The following is a 21,394-nucleotide window of genomic DNA, read 5'->3' as shown; positions in this document are numbered from 1 at the left end:
CTTTTAACTCTGAATGAAAAATATTTTGTAAAAAAGTATCAGCAATTTATTAAAGCTCCCACAAAAGTTAAATTGATTGAAATCTGAAACTTACGCCTGCATACTTTTCATTATTTTGGCGACACTAGAGACCATTTTGTGCGGCCTATGTAAATTTTTTATTGATAAGCCAAGCTAACCTGACATTAATTAATTTCTTAGTTTAAATTTATTTATTCACGTTTTTTTTTGCAGCTTGGTGTAAGCATGAAACCAGTGCATTTTTAATATCGCTTTGTCAATAAAACCTACTTGCAGGCTGCAGCTGTTAGGAGTATTAAATTATAGTCCTTACTTGTAGTTGTAAATAAAAAATGGGTATAATTGGTTTGGTTAAGAATCACTTTAAGAATCAGTAAAACACAAAATGTGTAAGTACTCCAAGTAAAAATTGACCATAAAAATTATAATTACTAACGCCAACTCTAAATTGCTATTCAAGTGAAAAGCACTTTGACTTTTTTATTAATTTCATAATATTTAATGCATGCGTTTCTATTTTTCTAAGCTCTCTACATTTCCGCGTGCATAAGTAATTTCAGTTCTACATCAATAGTAAGCCATTTTACTATACCGGCACCAAACTTTCACTGCCAAAAGCTAAAAGTCTTGATTTATAGAGCTCAAGAACTTCGACTTTAGTTTTTTTACGCTCTTTCGCGTTTTCTTTTTATTTTTACGCACTTTTTTTATTGAACTATAATTTTTGGATTATAGTGTAATTACTCGAGACGTAAACTTAACTTAAGTTACGTAAGAACTTAGAAATCTTTACTCAAATCATCAAATTAGTTTGTATATACAGAATCAGCCAAATAAATAAGAGCACACGATTTATTCATTTTTTTTTCTTCTCAATTTTAAATAAATTTATATAATAGGCGCTTACACTCTTTACAGGCTGTTTGACAGAGCTCCTTCAGTTGGTGGTGTGCCTTTTAATGTAACGTCCCTTGGGACCTACAATTGTATACCACCTCCGAATATCAAATAGTCTTTGATGAGGACCTTCTTTCATGGTAAGTTTGCCATTGCCTGCCAAGGGGCAACCGCTGTTAGAAAAAAGTTTTTTCATCATTTCGTGTTTCATGCCCGGATATTCGAGCCCGGGCACTGCCGTGGTAGTCACGCACGCAGCAGGCGGCTTGAAAAATACTACTAACATGAAGTAGTCCCTAACTGCTGTAACTCGATCGTAACTCTCTATGTAAACCTGTCTCCTGACCTCTTGGTATCCCTCAGCTGAGCAATATTTTTATAAAAGAGGGCACATCAATAAAATTTACGTCAAAATTTAATAACACTTTTCAAATTTTGTAAGGCTGAAAGCATGCCGAACGACTGGAACCTAAGCGTGCTCTGCCCAATCCTCAATAAGGCTTATCCTACAAACCGCGCAAACTACCATGGTATTAGTCCTTTTAGCATCACGCACAAGATCTTATTGAGCGTATTAGGTGAGAGACTGAATCCCATCGTCCAAGAACTGATTGAACCTTATCAGTGCGGCTTCAGGTGTGGTAAGCCTACTATTGACCAGATTTTCCGGGTACGCTAAGTCCTGAAGAAGACTCAAGTACGGCAAATCGACACACACCATCTTTGTATCCATTTCAAAGCTGATTTCGATAGCACAAACAAGAACCGGGTCTACGCAGCTATGTCTGAATTTGGTATCCCCACAAAACTTATACGGCTGTGTAAAATGACGTTGAGCGCTACAATGAGCTCCGTCAGCATCGGAAAGGACGTCTCCGAGCCGTTCGACACCAAGCGAGGTCTCAGGCAAGGCGATTCCCTTTTGTGTGATCTCTTTAATCTTCTACAGGAAAAAAGTATTCGTGCTGCTAAGTTGATAGTGCCACTATCTACTACAAAAGTGTCACGATATTGATACCGTCGGCCTGAACAACCGCACCGTAAGTTCAGCGTACTACAGTATGGAAAAGAAAGCAGAAAAAGTGGGTCTAGGTACCAGTTAGCTAAACGAAGGATAACTCTCTCCTGTTGTTACTTTGAGATCAGTAGGCAATTGAGAAGTACAGCCCTCTCTCGAAAAACAAAAACAACGCTGAACAAAAGCTTAATCATCCCAGTCCTTGTATATGGCGCAGAAGCTTGGAAGATGACAACAGCGAATGAGAGAGCACTGGGAGCGTTCGAGAGGAAAATTTTCCGCGAAATCTTTGGTTCTCTTCGCGTAGGCGAGAATGAGTTCCGCCGTATCCGATCGAACAGTGTGAGCTGTATGAGCTATACCGAGATGTGGGCATAGTGAAGCGTATTAAAATACAGCGACTGCGGGGGCTGGGCCAGGTCTCGAAGATGCGCGAAAGTGCTCCGCAGTCCGTCGAGAGAGAACCCACTCGTATACGACGAGGAAGATGAAGACTTAATCTACGTTGCGGAGATAAAGTGAGGCATAACCTGACAGCGCTTGGTGCCACCAACTGGCGCCAGCAAGCATCGAACCGAGTTAGATGGCACAATGTTTTAGAGTCGACCCAAACCGACTTACGGTTGTAGACCATTTAAGTAAATAAGTATGACAGTGTGCAGATAGACAATCAACGACAATCATCGGGAGACTCTTACCACCCCGACCCTCGAATGTCGTCATCGGAGTCCAACCACCACCCATTGCAGGCGAAGAGCTCCAACATCCACGAGAGTCCCGCGTAACCTTGGCACAACTACGTTCTGGATACTGTAGCAGGTTAAACTCCTACTTATGCAGAATCAACCCTGACATACTAAACATACTAATTTGCTTAAGAACCAAAATGCACAGCTCTCTAAGTCTGTTACGGCTGGAGTAATCGAAATCGAAATTGAAATTTGAAAAGGTCGAGCCAAGGAGCACCAGGAGATTTGATGGCTCCTAATGCACTCAGGCTAAAAAGCCCATTGTATTTAAAACTCTGGAAAGGGGATAGATAGTCAAGGAGCGAAGGAGAAAAGTATCAGAGAAAAAGGTGGGAAAGAATAGAGACAGAGATAAAGATAGTTAGTCCTGTGAGAATTTTCCAGATTCTTTAGCAAATCTGTAAATATTCTCCAGTTTAAGAGAACGAATATTACTCATTCTCACGACATCGGAACCCAAAACTCGTATCCATGCTCTAGCAAAGGCAGGACACTCACAGAGAAAGTGTTCACTGGATAGTAGTGTTCTCCTCCAAGCATGACAGACACATTGGATCCTCAATGATTCCAATGGTGGTCATATGCTGACCCCATGGATTGTGTCCTGTAATGATACCGACCATCAACCGGACGTCTTTCCTTCTAAGTTTTAGTAGAAAGTTTGACAGTTTTCTGTTCGGACTTGTCACAAAACACTTCTAGACCGGGCCATCGCTCTTTATGTAGATTGCCAAAGCTGGAGTAATAACTTATACATGTTTCCCGTCCACCTCGTAAGTTGCCCTTAAGTTTGTTAAGTTACGTTTAAGTCTAAGGTAATTACACTATTATAGTTTCCTTCAAAAAAAGTTTTGAAGAAAAAATGCGGAAAACACAAGAAAAATCAAGAATATAAAACGCTAGGAAATTTGAAACGATTTGGCAGTATTGCTTTTCCGCTCTTCTCCGCCCATTTCGCCTTCTCACATGAACGCATACATGAATTCAAGTATTGAGCCATGTAAACGCAGACTTGGTTAATGACTTACAAATTTTCTTATTTTTCTAATTTTTAATTTAATTGGCTTAATCGCGCATAGTAGTCGCATATTCTTGGGTACAAAATCGATGCTTGTCATTTGGCAATGAACATTTGGTGCTAGCACATCTCAGATCATACCATACATCTTCGAATATCGTAGCACTGCTTTAGAACTCAACTTATAGCTTTCTAATATATTTTTGGACATTTTTTCTATACGGTTTTTCCATATAAATTTGTAACAATTTTTCCCTTAAGCAAGTTTTTCAACAAATAAGCATTGCATTGTGTAAAAAGCAACAAAGTTAAGATACATACATACATATATGCAATAACTGGTATAATTTGGCTTTATGAAGCATTTTCAACAACATAAATAACAACTACTTTTTAAGCATAAAATTAATAATTAGTATATTTTTGGTATAAATAATTTTCTTTTTTTTTCTCATATGGGGCTGGTATACAATAATTCATGTACGTATGTATATATGCATGTGTATGCAGTTATTTACAAATCAGTAGGTCTACTGCTTATTGAGGAAGTATAAAATTGTGTCATTTCCCTAGACTTCTTGATTAAGTAGATTGTATTCATAATATAATTTTTTTTATTTTTTGTTTTTTTTATGTATGCATTTAAATACCAGTGGCATTAACACTTTGCCTAATAACTTAGTTACTGTTATCTTTTGTTTTTGTGTTTTAATATTCCCATGCAACTATTCCAATATATGAATTTTTGGTTCCAATACTTCAAAGTTTATGTGCTGGTTTAGGCCTCTGTAGCCGCTCTATCACACATTTATACAGTTTAATGTATTAAATATAAATTTTTTTAATGAACTCAGGTCGCTACGTATTTCACTGTATGAAGTTGTTTAGTTGTTTTTGCTCTTTACAAGACTACATTCCCAGCCGTTTAGCATTTTTTCTGTTTTTAACATTTTTTCTGTATTTAACATTGTAATTGTTTTTTTTTTTTTTTTATTATTATTATTTTTTTTTTGTTTGTTTTTAGTTCTTCCATACTACGACCGCTTAACTACTTCAGTTGATTGAAATATAATTATATTTTTTTTTTAATATTTCTCTACATATACGCCACATTCATGCGTTCAAATGAGTTGTTCTTGTTGTTGTAACAGCAAGTAGTATTTCCAAAATAATAATAATGCAAAACCGACTACTATACAAAAGAGTATTTAATTCTTGCCTTCCAATTATCCCACTCGTGTATTCGCTTTGGTTTACGAAGAGAAATTTCCCCTTTCAATATATAAGAGTATGTGTGTATGTGTGCTTATTTAGTGGTGAAATAATAATCAGCACTCTTAGGTTATTAGCACGCACTTGTTATACGCTTTGACTCAATATTCACTAAAAAAAGAAGCAACAATTCTTTAGACGCGAGATTTCAAGCTCGGGATTTTTCGGGCCTTTGCGGGATAGCATTTTATGTTAATATATGGCGAGTTGGCGCAAGCTCGCTCAACAAATAAAATTGTTGTCAAAAATTGCTCTGTAGAGTAAATTTATTGAAATTCGTTTTTTGGGCACAAAATTAATCACCCTATCGAAAGATTTCTACTTTTTGCAAATGGTGACGTACGTCAATTATTGTATATTTGACACTTGCGAATTAGATCGCTGCAGTATAAGTTAAGCAGAAATAACTGCTGGTCACCTACGTAAACGAACATGCTCTCTGCTGTCCAAGTAGCAAACATCATACACATACGACTCTAAAGCATCGCTTGCTGTTACTATGCAAGTGTGAGTTGGCTGCGGAGAGAGCGAATGCAGTTAACAGTGAACATCATACGCATCGCTCGCAGTTGCTATGCAAGTGTGAGTCGGGTGCTGGGAGAGCGAGTGCAGTTAACAGTGAACATCATACACATACGACTCTAAAGTTTCGCTTGCAGTTACTATGCAAGTGTGAGTCGGCTGCTGGGAGAGCGAGTGCAGTTAACAGTGAACATCATACACATACGACTCTAAAGAGAGCAAACAGAGCAGTTAACAGCAAAGTGCAATTAAGGGTGAATTTCACCTTCATCCGATTAGAATTGGTTAATGGGAGTTCTTTTTAAATGGACTAGCTTGGAGATGACTATGATTGCTATCTTTGCCTAGCTTACAAGATTATTGTGAGTTCTTTCCTTAAGAAATAAATATTTTATAACCTATACAAACAGACAAGGTCAAAACAAAGATTTCGATCACTCAAAATCATTTCTTTATTTAGCCAGAAAGTTATTTAAAAACGTAATAGGATGATTAATTCTGATGATTAATATTTCGCTACAGCTAATGTATTCTTACAAAACTTACAAAAAAACACTCAAAAATCTTCTTGGTTTTTTAAATAACTAACTAAACATTTTATTTTCCACTCCATTTTAATGATTTTTTAAATAAATTAGGTACGATTCTCGAAAGCGCAAATAAATGTCGGAACGTGAAAAAATACACGAGCGTCTCGGAATTCGGAATTTCTAACTTGTTATTATACTTAGCATAACGCCCTTTGCAACAGTACTTCAGTACCTCAGTAAGCGCGTATATGGTAGTAGCTCAGAAACGGTAAAATGTATTTCAGAGTGGTCAGTGGCACTTCTCAAGTTATCAAATATACTTCAAAGAGTGTTGTGATATGTGGTGGTAATGGAGGTATTGTCTGAGAGACACAGCCTAGACCCGATTAGCACAAAAGATGCTATTTTGATACACCAGTTTAGAACCAATGCTCTTTTTTAGTCGAACCATCTAGACTTCACTATGAATCTGCCGGTCTATTTTATTTTCTGGAATTTCTTTCAAATCATTCTGTGTCGTAGAGCACACAGACTTGGACACTTACACAGATAGTGAATGACTGTTTTCTTGATTTCAGTTTCTACATCTATCCTTGTACGGCCACCTCATCTTCCTGGCCATGGTTTGCCAAAAGCCAGTGACCGGTTATTGTTGACGTAATTCTGAATATGTCTGCTCGTGGCGTTCTCAACAACTCGTCAGTTCGGGATTTGTTGAAATTGAGCCACGTTTGTTTAGTTATTTTGCAAGTATTCGTGTTAGTCCTTCTGTCAACGGCCTGCATCTGAAATTGCGAGAAGTTCTCCCTTTTGCGTACGCATTGGTGACAGCCTATTTCTACCGGTTCGGATTCGTTAAAGGATGCCCCCTGTCTTGCTATTTCATCAACTTTTTCATTTTCTTCTATGTTTCTATGGCCAGCTAAGCAGATGGAAGTGATTCCTGTCGTACGCGCTAAAGCATGAAGTTCTTCTTTGCATTGTCTGACGATTTTAGAATTGGTTATATAGGTGACTTTAAAGCTAAGGTGGTTGCTTGATTATATAAAAAAAGTACTTGCTTCCGATGGTTGTTGGATGGTTTCTAATTAACCTGCAACCTTCTCTTAGCCTGGGAACTTCTGCTTCAAAGATACTATTCCAATTACTCAGGCGTCGACGCCACGCTTCATCTTCGATGCGTCAGTGTAAAGTGCGGTTATGTCATTTAGTTAGGAAATTCAGTTTGTATTAGAAGAGTTTTCTTTTTTCTAAATTAATTTGAAAAAAAGTACAGCTGAGGTAAACTGATTGGTAGCAGTGGCTTTATCACCACAACACTTTGCCGACACATTCGCGGCGAGAAGTGATATGAACGGCCTGTGCTGTCAAGCGTTCGGAACTGTCAAATCAGCTTATGAGATGCTCACTTCGCTCCATTTAATTACGCCTCATAACCACGGGTATGAGTCAAGGACAATAAAATTGACGGTACACTAACTGAAGCTTGGCGTTGTTGAACGGCCTTTAACGGACGTGAAGAGAAGTGTTTCAATCGCAATTGAAAATGAGTTTACTTTGCCCGTAAGGTGTATTGTGAACAACTAGAATCTAATGAAATCATAATGCCTGACTGAGCCCTACCAACCGACGAAAAATAGCCACAGTGTGCGGGCATTGCTTTCTTTCGACTACCAAATGTTGCGCTCGATGAGGCATGGCCTAGTTGAAAAGCGCTTTTGTTATTTCGTAGAGTACAAAAACTTAGTCGATTCTTAGACAGCTCCAAAAGGCGAGGAATTCAAGAAAGCTTATAAAAAACAATTTCTATTAATGTCATTTCGCCTCTTTCATGGCACGCCCAAGGCGACACGCGGTGGCCGGAAACTGTCCATTTCGTGTTTCGGTTGTCGGTTCTCGGGCTGTTGAGAGCCACTTTGAGAGAGTAATTTGTGAAAAACTTTCAAATTAAGTTTTAAATTTTTTTTGTAAGCAGAACACGAGTTTAAAATAACAATAAACAACAACAATTAACTTTGCCGTTATGTTTCGGTCAAAAAATTGTGTGCTCTGTGCTACCCAGTGCTTCTGGGGCTATTTACGCTCTATTGAGAGGACATTTCGTTCTTACGCTCATTTGCGCGAAGTTGTCCGAAAAAAAGTAGACCTAAATAGTTCTAGTTGTAATAATATCCTTTATACTAAAACTATAACTATATTTAGTAACAATAAAAGTAAACTCAGATTTAAAAAAAAAATACGTAAAAACAAGTTAAAGGAGGATGGTTCCATATGTAGAAGTCTACACAAGTGGGGAAAGTTACTGATCGCCATTCACTTCGGAGTGGCCACGGCGATTCTTCTATGTTACATATGGTTTAAGCAGCTCACAACTTCCGGGACTAGCCCAAGTATCCTCTGTATAGCTTCCGAACACGCGTTCCAGAGCGAGCCAACATGAGTAAGCTAAGCATCCTAGGATAGCTGTGATTTTTTAAATATTTACAAGTTATTATAGACACCTTCGATTTGCCACTTCTCTGCTCGCTATCTCTAGACTCTGCTAATTTAACGAAAACTTTTCGATGTGAAAGCAACAACAAAGTTATCGAGTAAGATTCGCCGCTGCGAGCATGGTTTTATCTCATAAAATTGGTATAGTGAGTTACTATTATCAATGCTGCCAACTTTCTTTCGAGAGCGATTCATTAAGCACCGTTTATACAAGAAGACCTTGTTGCTTTAACTTTCCAAATTCTCTTTCGATGTTCCCGTCGTGTGTTCACACACCTTGCGATTGTGCGTTTTTAGTCTAAAGTCAACAACAATATTGAGAGGAAAGAGAACACAAAGGCTGTTGGCAGAGCACGAGCATCAGCAGTAACGAATTGAAGCAACAAAAGTAACAAAAAAAAAGTAAATACTGAGTCAAATTACTAACTGTTCTTATGACAAATCTCATTACAGTTATTTTCTTATTTGTACAAAGGTTGCCGATTTGTATGGACCAACTATTCATTTAAATTTACAGTTTATGTGCATGTTTGTGTAAGTCTACTACTTTACAATTACTTCGTCGAGTAAAAGCCTACCTTTCACTACTTCATTAACGGCCAACTACAGATGTGTATTATTTTTTTTACCAACAACTTTGTCTGTTATCTAAATGTAATAACTACTAAATACTTGCTAACTTTTCTAACTGAGGTTTTTATATGTTTGTTTGTATGTTATGCATTTGTATGTATATTCATATGTACTCATTGTTTGTTTAGTTGTATGTCTTTGGCCAGCTGATGGCTGTATGCATTTTATTTTTATTTATTTTCGATTATTGTCTGCAATTGCAGTACGAGACTCCTGGACAATTGCAATATGGATTGGGCATCGTGACGCTCAGCCATTTCTGAAAAAGAAAAAACAAAAGGATTAAAGTGAAATTAAATATAAAATAAAGTATTCTTCTTTATTATAATTTTGCTGGTTCATTTTATTACAATTAAATTATATACTCGCTCAAGCGATAATTTCCAATCCGGCAATGGTTGATGTACAGTTCAATCTTTTTGTTATACTACTGCAAAAATGACGCCCTAGCGAAGCCAAGCCCGGAATAAACTAGTTAGACCTCCAATTATAAAGGGTCCGCCATATAACTTTACGGAATTAAAAAAGAAACTACTCAATATTTTTCCAAACTGTTTTTTTTATTTTGAAGTACAATCTTTCCGGTTAATGATGGAACACAACTTCATTCATATGGCTGCCCCGGTTTTTGGTCGGTTGGTTTGTCAATAAGCAACCCAGTTTCTCTTACTTTTTTCGCAAAGTAACGCACATACGCTTCATTCGGTGCTTTTCTTCTTCCCATTGCCGTACGTAATTTTCGTACACATTCTGCAACATTACCATGATTTTCAAAGTAATGTCGCAATATTTCCCAGCGTTCTTTGAACGTATACACAACCATTTTCGTTCAGCGGAAGAATAAAACTAATTTTCAGTCAAATCAGATGACAGCTAAGCGTTACCATTCTTCAAATAATACCTAGTTCAAATCCGTAACGATAGATGCCGGGCCCTTAGCCAGTATTACACTGGTAGCGATCACTTTGCAATACTCTGCGTTATAGGCAAACATGATAGGCCGAAGTCATCTAACTCGCACGAGTTCAGGTACCGCGTTGGAACTTTGGACCCGGAAGTGTTCGAGATAATGATGGCAAATTTTACACCTATTGGAAATGCGGCTGAAAAAACTAACCAAGTCATGAGGCAACTCACTAAAGCATGTGATGCAGCTATGAGTAAAACAAGGCCTAATAAAAACCACAGAGAGCCCGTTTACTGGTGGACGGAAGAAATCTCTGCAGCTCGCGAAGAATGCAATAGAGCAAGAAGAACATATCAGCGGTCGAGATGTACGACCAGCTTTGAAAGGAACAGACTCCTATTTAAACAAAAAAGGAAAACGCTAAAAAATGCAATTAAGAGCAGCAAACGCCAGTGCTTTCAAAAACTATGCGAGGATGCTGACAGCAATCCATGGGGATTTGCATACCAGCTGGTGATGAAAAAAACAAAAGCTTTCAAACCGCTGCCCACGACGTGCCCGGTTATTCTGCGCAACGTGGTCAAAATATTGTTTCCCCAACAGCAAGGCATCGCAGCCAACGCTGCCAGCTGTATGGAAGACGATGGAAATCGATGCCTGGCCAACGCGGCTGAAATTTTGCACATCTGCAAACGGATCAAAGGCAATAAGGCACCCGGGCCCGATGCGATCCCGAATGAAGCTCTTAAGTTGGCAATCCAAAAGCATTCAGAAATCTTTGTGGATGTTTACAACTCCTGCCTAGAAGAATGCACATTCCCGAAAGAGTGGAAACTGCAAAAGCTAGTGCTAATACCAAAAGGGTCTAAGCCGGTCGTACATCTCGACCGCTGATAAGATCCCTCAGGCTACCGCCCACTATGCTTACTGGACACGGCAGGGAAAATATTAGAGAGGCTAATTGTAAATCGCCTGGAATCTTTCATCGATAGTGCCGGAGGGTTATCGCCGCACCAATATGACTTCCGCAAAACACGCTCTACCACAGATGCTGTTATAGCGGTTAAGCGCATTGCTCACAAAGCGATTGAAGGTTCACGCTGGCTCTACGGAGATAAAGAGTATTGCCTAGTCACAACGTTAGATGTAAAAAATGCATTTAATACAGCAAACTGGGGCAAAATCCTAAATGCACTGGAGAATTTCCAAGTCCCAGCCTACATTTGGAAAATCGTTGCAAGCTACTTCACTAACAGAGTGCTGCAATACAAAACCGACGAAGGAATGAAAAGGTACAGAGTAACCGGAGGAGTACCACAGGGGTCAGTGTTGGGCCCACTCCTCTGGAATTTAATGTACTATGGAGTTTTGCGTCTCCAACTACCTCCAGGATCCCAAATCATAGGGTTTGCTGATGACATTGCAATCGTAGTCGTTGCTGAATTCCTAAACCAGGCCGAAGCGATTTGCAACCAAGCGGTCGAAATCACAAAAGATTGGCTGCGCAATAGTGGTTTAAGCCTTGCAAACCATAAAACAGAGGCAGGTCTCATCAGTAGCAGGAAAATAGTCGAAACAGCAAATCTCAGAGTAGGTGACCACGCCCTAGAGTCTAAGTTGTACATCAAATACCTAGGGGTAATGATTGACCACAGGTTGAGCTTTAAACAGCACCTAACATACGCCAGCGATAAAGCAGCGAAGGCTGTAACCGCATTGACACGTATTATGATGAATACGAGAGGACCTAGGCAGGCTTCTAGGAAGTTGCTTAGCAGTGTGGTATCGTCTATCTTGCTATATGCGGTACCAGCCTGGGTCGAAGCAACTAACTGCAGCACATACATGAAAGGCACTAAATCGGTATACCGGTTATGTGCCCTCAGGGTGTGCTGTGCATTCCGCACAGTATCGGAAGATGCTGTATTAGTCCTCGCGGGTATGCTACCAGTTAAGCTGACTGCACTAGAATTCGCCGAAATGAAAAAACATCGAGCGGATCCAGCACAGCTGACTAACCGAAAGACTGAACGGGAGCGAAGCATCCGTACTTGGCAGGAGGAATGGAAGAACTCCATGAACGGACGATGGGCATATCGATTGATCCCGAATATCACAAGATGGATAAATCGAAAGCATGGTCAGATAGATTTCTACCTGACCCAAGTACTTAGTGGGCATGGATGCTTTAAGGCTTATCTGCATAGATTTAAGCACGAAGATGACCCGTACTGCACCTTTTGCGACTGTCTAGTTGAAGATGCAGAACATGTTTTCTTTGTCTGCCCCCGTTTCGAGCTGGAAAGAGTAGAATTGAGTGATAGGGTGGGGAAGCCAATAATGGTGAGCAACCTAGTAGATACCATGCTTGACTCAGAAGAACATTGGTCCGCTGTCAGTAACATGGCAAGGATAATAATTACCAAGCTGCGTCGCAATGAGCAACAGCGCAGATTCTTACGTAGAGGCAATAGGCCACACCCCCTCCCGTGAAGTAGTACCTAATAATATTTAATGGTATTAGGAATCACCAACTGCGTCACGCTGAACAGCAGCGCAGATTTTCAAGTAAAGGCAATAGGCCGCTCCCCTCCCAGAATTAATACTTAAGGATAAGTAAATACCAAACTGCGAAGTGCTGAACATCAGCGCAGATTTTCATGAAGAGGCAATAGGCCGCTCCCCCCTCCCGTGAAGTATTACCTAACGGTCGTCCCGCGGGAGGGAAACGGAGCTGGGGTGGGGTTTTTAGTGGGTGAGTCGAAAGACAAGTCTCACACTTTTCGGCTTTCAATGCTTTTTGCCACCTCCATAAAAAAAAAAAAAAAAAAAAAAAAAAAAAAAAGATGCCGAGCCCTGTATATATATACAAAATAAACAAGACTGAGCTAAAATCTTCTTCTTCTTAATTGGTACGATAACCGCTTACGCGATTTTGGCCGAGTTTAACAAAGCGACTGGCGCGTTCCTTTCTCGTGCTAATCGGCGCCAGTTGGAAACACCAAGTGAAGCCAATTCCTTCTCCACCTGATCTTTCCAACGCAGAGGAGGCCTTCCTCTTCCTCTGCTACCACCAGCTAGCACCGCATCGAATACTTTCAGAGCCGGAGCGTTTGTATCCATTTAGACGACATGACCCAGCCAACGTAGCCGCTGGATCTTTATTCGCTGCGCTATGTCTATGTCGTCGTCAAGCTCATACAGCTCACCGTTCCATCGTCTGCGATATTCGCCGTTGCTAACGTGCAAAGGTCCAAATATCTTACGCAGAATCTTTCTCTCGAGCACTCCAAGCGTCGCTTCATCGGATGTTGTCATCGTCCAAGCTTCTGCGCCATATGCTAGAACGGGCATGGACTAAGCTAAAATAGAAACGATAATTTCGAGTTTAATTATTCTCTAGCCTCGATACACCCTTTTGCGCTATCTAAAAGCTTTTCGAAGGAGTGTTTCAGGTCATTGACCGGAATGTCCTTCAGGATGTCGGTACAAGCCCTTTGGATGGCCTCTACGGACGCAAAACGTTTTCCTTTCATGGCCAAATGCATTTTTCTGAATAGGTAGAAGTCACAGAGAGCCATATCAGCCGAACACGGTGAGTGATTGATGGTTAAAATGTGATTTTTAGTTAAAAAACAGTCACAAGTGTTGATCGATGAGATAGTGCATTATCATGCAATAAGCACCAGCTTCCTCCTTCGCTGTATTCAGCGTGAATTCGACGAATGCGATGCAACAACCGCTCCAAAATGCTAAGATGGGAAATTGCATGAACGGTTTGGCAAATGAGTATCGACTTGATTTTTAACTTCTCCAAACGCGATTTTTTGGGTGGTGGCTCGTCTGGGCCCTTCTAATCTGCACTTTGACGCTTAGTATCTCCTGCCTTGTGGATTGGGCAGAGCAGATTTGAGTTCCAAATGGTATGGAAATTTATGCAGCAAGTACTAATTTTATTAGAATTTCCCTTTCATTCTTTAACTGCATTATCCACGACAACGACCTGCAAATGTAATTCAACTGAGCAAAAATGTATCTCTCCTTAATTTAACTATAGTGGACACCAGTAACACAACTCAGATGCTTAACGAAGTTTTCGCGTTGCTAAAATCTACTGTAGATGTGAAACAATTCGATAGACTTTCTCTACAGACCAGCATTTCAAATTCTTCCCAGTTAAAACAGTTGAGTAAACATTTTGAGGAAAATAACTATCGCCTGCTTACCGTTGAAGAATTTGATAACATCCGTAAAATCCATGCTATTCGAGAGTATTATTTCACGATAAGTTTCCAGCAGCGCCAAAGCGAGGAAGAGTACGAAGTGACTGGAAGCTACATGTTTCGCCGCCCAAATCACTTCCCATGTGGCAAAGACGTCATCATAGACAAGTTCACGCTTGAAGTCCAGCAAAAACCAGCGGTAGCAGAAATAGAAGTGCGTGTAGTCACCATTCGAGTCCATCAAATCGTACATCTCCGAGTCCAGTATTTGAATGAGCGAACTGAAATAGTGTTGAAGTGTGTCAGTATTTAATTATAATTTTTAATCATAATCAAATTTATTATTTAAGACGTTTTATAAACGGTTATAAACTCTAAAACTATAAACTCTATAAAACGAAGCGTTTTCACCTACCGCATATTCGCAAAGTGCATATCCATAGCACCGCCATTCGGAAAATTTTCGATCATGCGCTCCATCAATTTGCAGAAACAACTGTAGCAAAGCGACTCATCGTCGAAAATGACCAGTAATGGAGCAACTAAGTCGCACATGCCTTGCATATAACCGATTTCCAAATGTTCCCAAACATAGCTGTGAATTAAGAGTGAGTTAGAAAGAGAAAGGTAGAGAATAGCAAAATATTGGGCTCGGGAATAATTTCATAGCGTTTTTATATTTTATTTTATTTTACAACGATTTGTTTGTTATTTGGCAAAGGGTAAGTATTCATTCGATAGAACTCTTTCTGCTCTACAAAACTATGTTAATTGTATTTTTGAGTTATTTAACATTTTATCACTTTTGAGGCTTATTAGTTTTGAGGCTTAGAGAAAAAAAACAAAATTTTCCACACCTGCTGTTGTTTACTTTTCATCGAGGGAGGTTAAAAAGTTGCCAGCAGCCCGGGGCATTTGTGACGTGTATGGAGAGGGTGTCATTGGCGAGTCTACAGCACGGAAATGGTTTGTAAAGTTCAAAAATGGCTGCGGAAGGCCTTCTGAATTCGATGAAGAACGTCTGAAATCACTTTTGAAGGAAAACGGTCGCCAAACCAGTCGTGCATTGGCGGAAAAAATGAACTGCGATCATAAAAACGATCATAATCTCGCTCATTCAATGGGATTTACTGAAAAATTGGGAACCTGTCTGCTTCACGAGCTCAACGAAAAAAACACAGAAAGTTGCTTTCAAATTGCTTCTCATCATCTCGCCCGCCATCGAGCTGCATGCGGTCATAAACGGTGCTTTTCGTATCGCATCGTCCCGGGAGATGAGAAATGGTGCCTATATATCACTAGGAAGCAAAGAAAGAAGTGGGTGGCTCCAGGCGATACGCCAAAGCCGAGAGTCAAGCTGGACTTTCATCCAGAGAAGATCATAATATGTGTTTGGTCGAACTGGAAGGTCATGGTGCACTGAGAAATTCTCGAAAAGAATACCACGGTCAACAAGGAGCTCTACATTGCCCAGCTACACCGCGTGAATGAGCCTATTCGACTGAAAAGACCTGATCGACATGGTCAAACCACACTCCTTCATGACAACGCCAGGCCCCATGTTGCGCAAGTCGTCAAAGCCGCACTCCAAGAGCTCGAAAGGGAGGTCCTTCAGCATCCACCGTATTCTCCGAACTATGCACCGAAGATATGCTCCGGACATATCGTTGCTGCAAAAATAAAGTACTTGAAAAGTGGGAACAGTGTCGAAGCTATTATAGTTTCGGCCTACCTACCCTACGACTCTTTACAGCCACCTCCTTCGAGGGAGCTAAGAGAAGTGGTCAAGTACGCAGAATCCAATAATCTGGGGCTAATAGTGGGCTGTGACGCAAATTCACAGAACATTGTGTGGGGAAGCAGCAAATGCAACCCCAGAGGTCTCAAGCTACTGGATTTTATCCTGTCATCCGATTTGGTCATTCAAAACACTGGTAACAAACCAACTTTTGTGACCAGAAGGAGACAAGAGGTGATTGATTTAACACTTACCAATAGGTCAGTTGGAAATCAAATCAACCGATGGCGAGTTTTGGAGGAGGACTCTCTTTCTGATCATCGTCTTATCGAATTCCGACTGGGAATTGACACAATATCAATACCTTCCGGTAGGAATCCTCGAAATGTGGACTGGGACAGGTATGGTGAGCTTGTAACAGAGCGATTACCAAACCTGAAAAAACTCAAATCAGCAGAAATGATTGAAGATGCGACTAAGAAATTAGAAGGTACTTTAATCAATTGCTTTGAGGAACTGTGTCCACTCAGGCAAAGCAGACAGGGGAAGGCGGTTCCTTGGTGGAACCCTGAACTGTCGAAGCTTCGTGTACGGTCCAGGAAACTTCTTAATAAGGCCTTGAAGACCAAAACAGAAGAGGACTGGGCCAATCATCGACTTACACAGAGAGAATATAAGAAAAAAGTACGGCAAGCCAAACTTGAATCTTATAGAAATTTCTGCAGTAACGTCGAAGAAATGAGGGAAACAGCGAGACTTTGTAAGGTCCTTCATTTAGACCGCTCAGTAAGGCTGGATTCCATTCGAAAACCTGATGGTTCATACACCATTTCCAAATCGGAAACGTTTAATGCTCTACTCGAAACTCACTTTCCGGGTAGTAGAACTATCTCTGAAGTTGAGAGTGGCATGAACAACAACGGTGGCAACGGTGGAACCTCTAGGTACAGCTGGTATATTGCTAGTCGGATAGTGACAAGGGAATCGATAAGGTTTTCCTTATCTTCCTTTGAGAACTTTAAGTCCCCTGGACCTGACGGAATATATCCAGCAATGCTTAAAAAAGGAGGAGACAGGCTGATTGAGGCCCTGAAAAGGATCTTCACAGCCTGTCTTGCATTTGGTTATATACCATCCCAATGGCGACGCGTAAGAGTAGTATTTATTCCGAAACCAGGAAAAGATGACTATTCCCTAGCAAAAAGTTTCAGACCAATCAGTTTGACATCGTTCATGTTGAAAAGTCTGGAACGAGTGGTGGAGAAACATATTCGAGTGGGGGTATTGCCGAGAAGTCCACTTAGTAGAAATCAACACGCTTACCAGAGTGGAAAATCATGTGAATCAGCCTTACACGATCTTGTTAGCAAGATTGAAGCTGGGCTGGAAGCTGACGAATACACAATGGGCGTGTTTGTGGACATTGAGGGGGCTTTTGATAATGCCACTTTCGACTCGATATGTTCTTCTGCCGAACGACACGGAGTTAATCAAGCCATTATAAAATGGATATACTCCATGCTCTCTGAGAGGCTGTTAACCGCTGGTGGGAGCGATGACGAGCAAATCACAGTCAGGGCCAAGCAAGGATGTCCCCAAGGGGGTGTTCTTTCTCCGCTGCTGTGGTGCTTCGTCGTAGACTCCCTATTAGTGGAGATGCAGGAACTCGGCTTTCACGTCCAAGCATATGCGGACGACGTCTGTGCGCTAACATCGGATAAATCCTTAAGGAGGCTTTGCACGAAAGTGCAGAGGATTCTTGACAAAATCGATGATTGGTGCATGAGACAAGGTCTTTCCGTTAATCCGAACAAAACAACTATAGTCTTGTTTACGAGAAAACGGAAATTGGATGGACTCAGTCTTCCAACACTGAAAGGTGTGACACTTGGTCTTTCCAACGAAGTTAAATATCTAGGAGTAATCTTGGATAAGAAGCTGACTTGGGAGACACACGTTTCACTGAAGGTGAATCGTGCATTGAAGATTTTTCAGCAATGCCGTAGAGCCTTTGGCAAAACTTGGGGTCTGAAACCTGCTGTGGTCCTATGGATATACACGGCACTTATCAGACCAATCATCACTTACGCTTCTGTGGTCTGGTGGCGGCGGAGCATGGTTAAGTCCACAATCCGGGAACTATACAGGCTGCAAAGAAGTGTATGTTTATGCATCACGGGTGCCATGAGTACAACCTCTGGTGATGCCCTAAATGCTATGCTTGATTTGCTCCCCCTGGATCTTAAGATACAACAGGAAGCAATAAAAGCAATGTGTAGACTCCATAAATATGGGTTCTGGCACGAAGATGGAACTTCGGGACACAGAGAAATCTTTAAGTTGCTGTCGGAGCAGTATCCACTGTTTTTGGCACCTAAAGATGACCTGATACCCACAGTTTCATTCGGAAGGAAATTTGATGTCAGATTTCCATTGCGTGAGCAATGGAGCAATCCAGGAGGCATGCAGGGAGGTTTGACGGATATTTTCTTTACCGATGGGTCCAAGACTGAAATAGGGTCTGGAGCCGGATGGTACTTAAACGATAGTAATAAGTATCACTACGCTATGGGGGGAATGGCAACTGTCTTCCAAACAGAAGTTTTTGCCTTCCTAAAAGTAGCCGAATGGATAATCGAGAGGAGATGGAGCGGGAAACAGATTGGAGTCTTCAGTGACAGTCAGGCTGCATTGAAGGCCCTGAAGAACGCGAAGCAAACCTCAAAGATTGTTCAAGAATGTAAGAAGAAGCTTAATTCTGTCGCAAGACAGAACAGGCTTGTACTTATATGGGTTCCAGGACACTCCGGTGTTCAAGGAAACGAAATTGCCGACGAATTGGCCAACCGTGGATCAGCGGTGCCTCCACAGGGGCCAGAGCCAATAATCGGAATCAGTCCCGCAGGAATCAAGAACTGGATCAACGATTATGTAGGCAATCTACATAAAGAGCGATGGTCCGGTCTAGAACGCTGCAGAACTGCAAAGTGTTTTGTGACGAGTCCGAACAGAAAACTGTCAAACTTTCTACTAAAACTTAGAAGGAAAGACATTCGGTTGATGGTCGGCATCATTACAGGACACAACCCATGGGGTCAGCATATGACCACCATTGGAATCATCGAGGACCCGGTATGCCTGTCGTGCTTGGAGGAGGCGGATAGCACTGAGCACTTTCTCTGTGAGTGTCCTGCCTTTGCTAGAGCGCGACTACGAGTATTGGGTTCCGATGTCATGAGAATGAGTATTATTCGTTCTCTAAAACTGGAGGATATTTACAAATTTGTCAAAGAATCTGGAAAATTCTCACAGGGCTAACTATCTCTATCTCTGTCTCTATTCTTTCCTATCTCTTTCTATGACACTTTTCTCCCTCCCTCCTTGACTATCTACCCCCTTTCCAGAGCTTTAAATACAATGGGCTTTTTTTTTAGCCTGAGTGTTTTAGGAGCCACCAAATCTCCTGGTGCTCCTTGGCTCGACCTTTTCAAATTCAATTCATGCACCGAACGCTCGCTATCAAACCATATGAAGGGCGTTACTTTCAGTAACAAAGAGGTCCTTGAAAATTGGCTCAATAAGTTCTTTGACACCACGTCAGGAGATTTGTGGCGGAATATCATCAGCAAATTGATCGTGAGGTGGGAGGAGGTGATGAACAGCAACAGCACGTTCTGGATACTGTAGCAGGTTAAACTTCTACTTATCCAGAATCGACCCCGACATACTAAAATTATATCCGGCATGTGATGGCACCCCGCACGACACTAACCACCTTTTCACATGCCCCATCAAACCCAACATCTAACACCTCTCTCCCTCTGGACCCAACCTGTCGAAACAGCTATATTAGTTTCCTGGGCCTACCGTTAGATGAGCTAGACGAAGACCACCGGTGATTACACTACACTGACAGGGCAAAGTTACTGCTACAACAACAACAACAACGGCAAATATAAAATATTAGCTTATTGATAAATTAATTTTTTTGTTTCTTTTTTTGAAAAAAACGCTACGAACTTATTCCCCAACGCAATATATCCATTTAGCAAATACTGCAGACTCACGTGGATATAACATTCCTGAGCTTATCCAGATTCTCATTAGCGAAATACCAATAATTTCTATCGCAGCGCTGAACATCCTTTTCAATGCGGTGTAAATTCAAACCAAAAGATTCCAGTAATTCACTCTGTAAGGAAAATAACGGCATGAAATTAATGAAAAGTGCAATCTTTCAGTTAGATGTATCCCCTCTACTCACACTATATACACCACCATTGCTGCTGGCCGGTGAGACACATGCCGATTTCGGCTCTTGTAGCGCATCCAGTGAAGCCACCACCGTTATATCTTCATTCATGGGTGAGATAATACTTGTCTTGCGCGACATTTCATCGGTGAGTTCATCGTCACATTGTAATGCATCTAACGATGCGGCTTCGGTAATAATAACGGCATGCGTTGGAATCGATTCAGCATCCCGCACTTGTATGCCAACACCGATCGCAAATTCATCGACTGCCCGTCGTAAATCATCAGCACTGTGAAATTTCATAACTTGTGAAGAAGCATCTTCTTCTACCTCCACATCTTCTATAACGGCGCCGAAATTCATTGTCTCTGACTCAGCCACAACATTCATAGGTGTGCCTAGATCGATGATGTCAGTGAATTCATTGCCCACCGTCTCATACGAGGATGTGGAAGGTGAACTTTTTATGCTTAGTAGAATTATACCGCCCACATGTTCAGGCGTCAAACCCGTTTCGGCATCCGTATCGGCAAAGCAATTCTCTTGCAGTGGTAGCGGTTCCATCGCCTCCATATTATCTAGTTCCACAATAATACGATCATTTTGATCAATTGCTAATACTGCATTGGCTTCATCCAATTCATGCTGGTCATTGTTCGTTGTTTCAATTGCGTCCATCTGTTCCATATACTCTTCCACATTGCCCGAATCGGTAGTGCTACTATTTTTCTGTTTTTCCGCTTTGGAAGCCGTTGTACTTTCCTCTACGTCTTTTTCGATTGGTGTTTCCTCGTCAAAATCATCACCCGGATCAGACATATCTGAAAAATCATTGTCCTCGAATACATCGTTTTCCACCTCTTCGCCGTCCATTTCGTGTTGGCGACAAACTTGTTTGCCCGCGCGTCGACACTTCTCAGCCGTCAGTTTGGCCACAGCCTGCGCATTCTTTTCCTTCTCCCGTTGACGTACAATTGCCTCGACGGCTAACCATTCGCTCATCGTAGTTTCGTAGTAATGTTTGCAGGTATCATCGTACTTCTCACGCTCTTCGAGTGTGGAACCAAAGCTGCGGTTTTAATGGAACATTAAACTTAACTTTTCTACATGAAATTTGT

The 21,394-nt window shown here is 41.0% G+C and overlaps 1 protein-coding gene across 1 annotated transcript in view; it reads right to left on the bottom strand.

Moving 5' to 3' along the window:
* Positions 1–8,541: 8,541 nt before the first annotated feature.
* The window catches only part of LOC128857882 (small G protein signaling modulator 2), a 35,818-nt gene continuing 22,965 nt past the window's right edge, over positions 8,542–21,394 (bottom strand). The window contains exons 9-13 of the mRNA XM_054093690.1: positions 20,286–21,345; positions 20,089–20,213; positions 14,699–14,878; positions 14,287–14,564; positions 8,542–9,412 (exon numbers count right to left, since the gene is read on the bottom strand). Of these exons, the coding sequence (XP_053949665.1) occupies positions 9,324–9,412; positions 14,287–14,564; positions 14,699–14,878; positions 20,089–20,213; positions 20,286–21,345 (1,732 nt within the window). The 3' untranslated portion in view covers positions 8,542–9,323. The remainder of the gene's footprint in view (positions 9,413–14,286; positions 14,565–14,698; positions 14,879–20,088; positions 20,214–20,285; positions 21,346–21,394) is intronic.

The sequence above is a fragment of the Anastrepha ludens genome, chromosome 3, assembly GCF_028408465.1.
Source record: "Anastrepha ludens isolate Willacy chromosome 3, idAnaLude1.1, whole genome shotgun sequence".
Lineage (NCBI taxonomy): Eukaryota > Metazoa > Arthropoda > Insecta > Diptera > Tephritidae > Anastrepha > Anastrepha ludens.
Note: the sequence above shows the minus strand (reverse complement) of the source record. Positions and strands in the feature narration are given on the sequence as shown.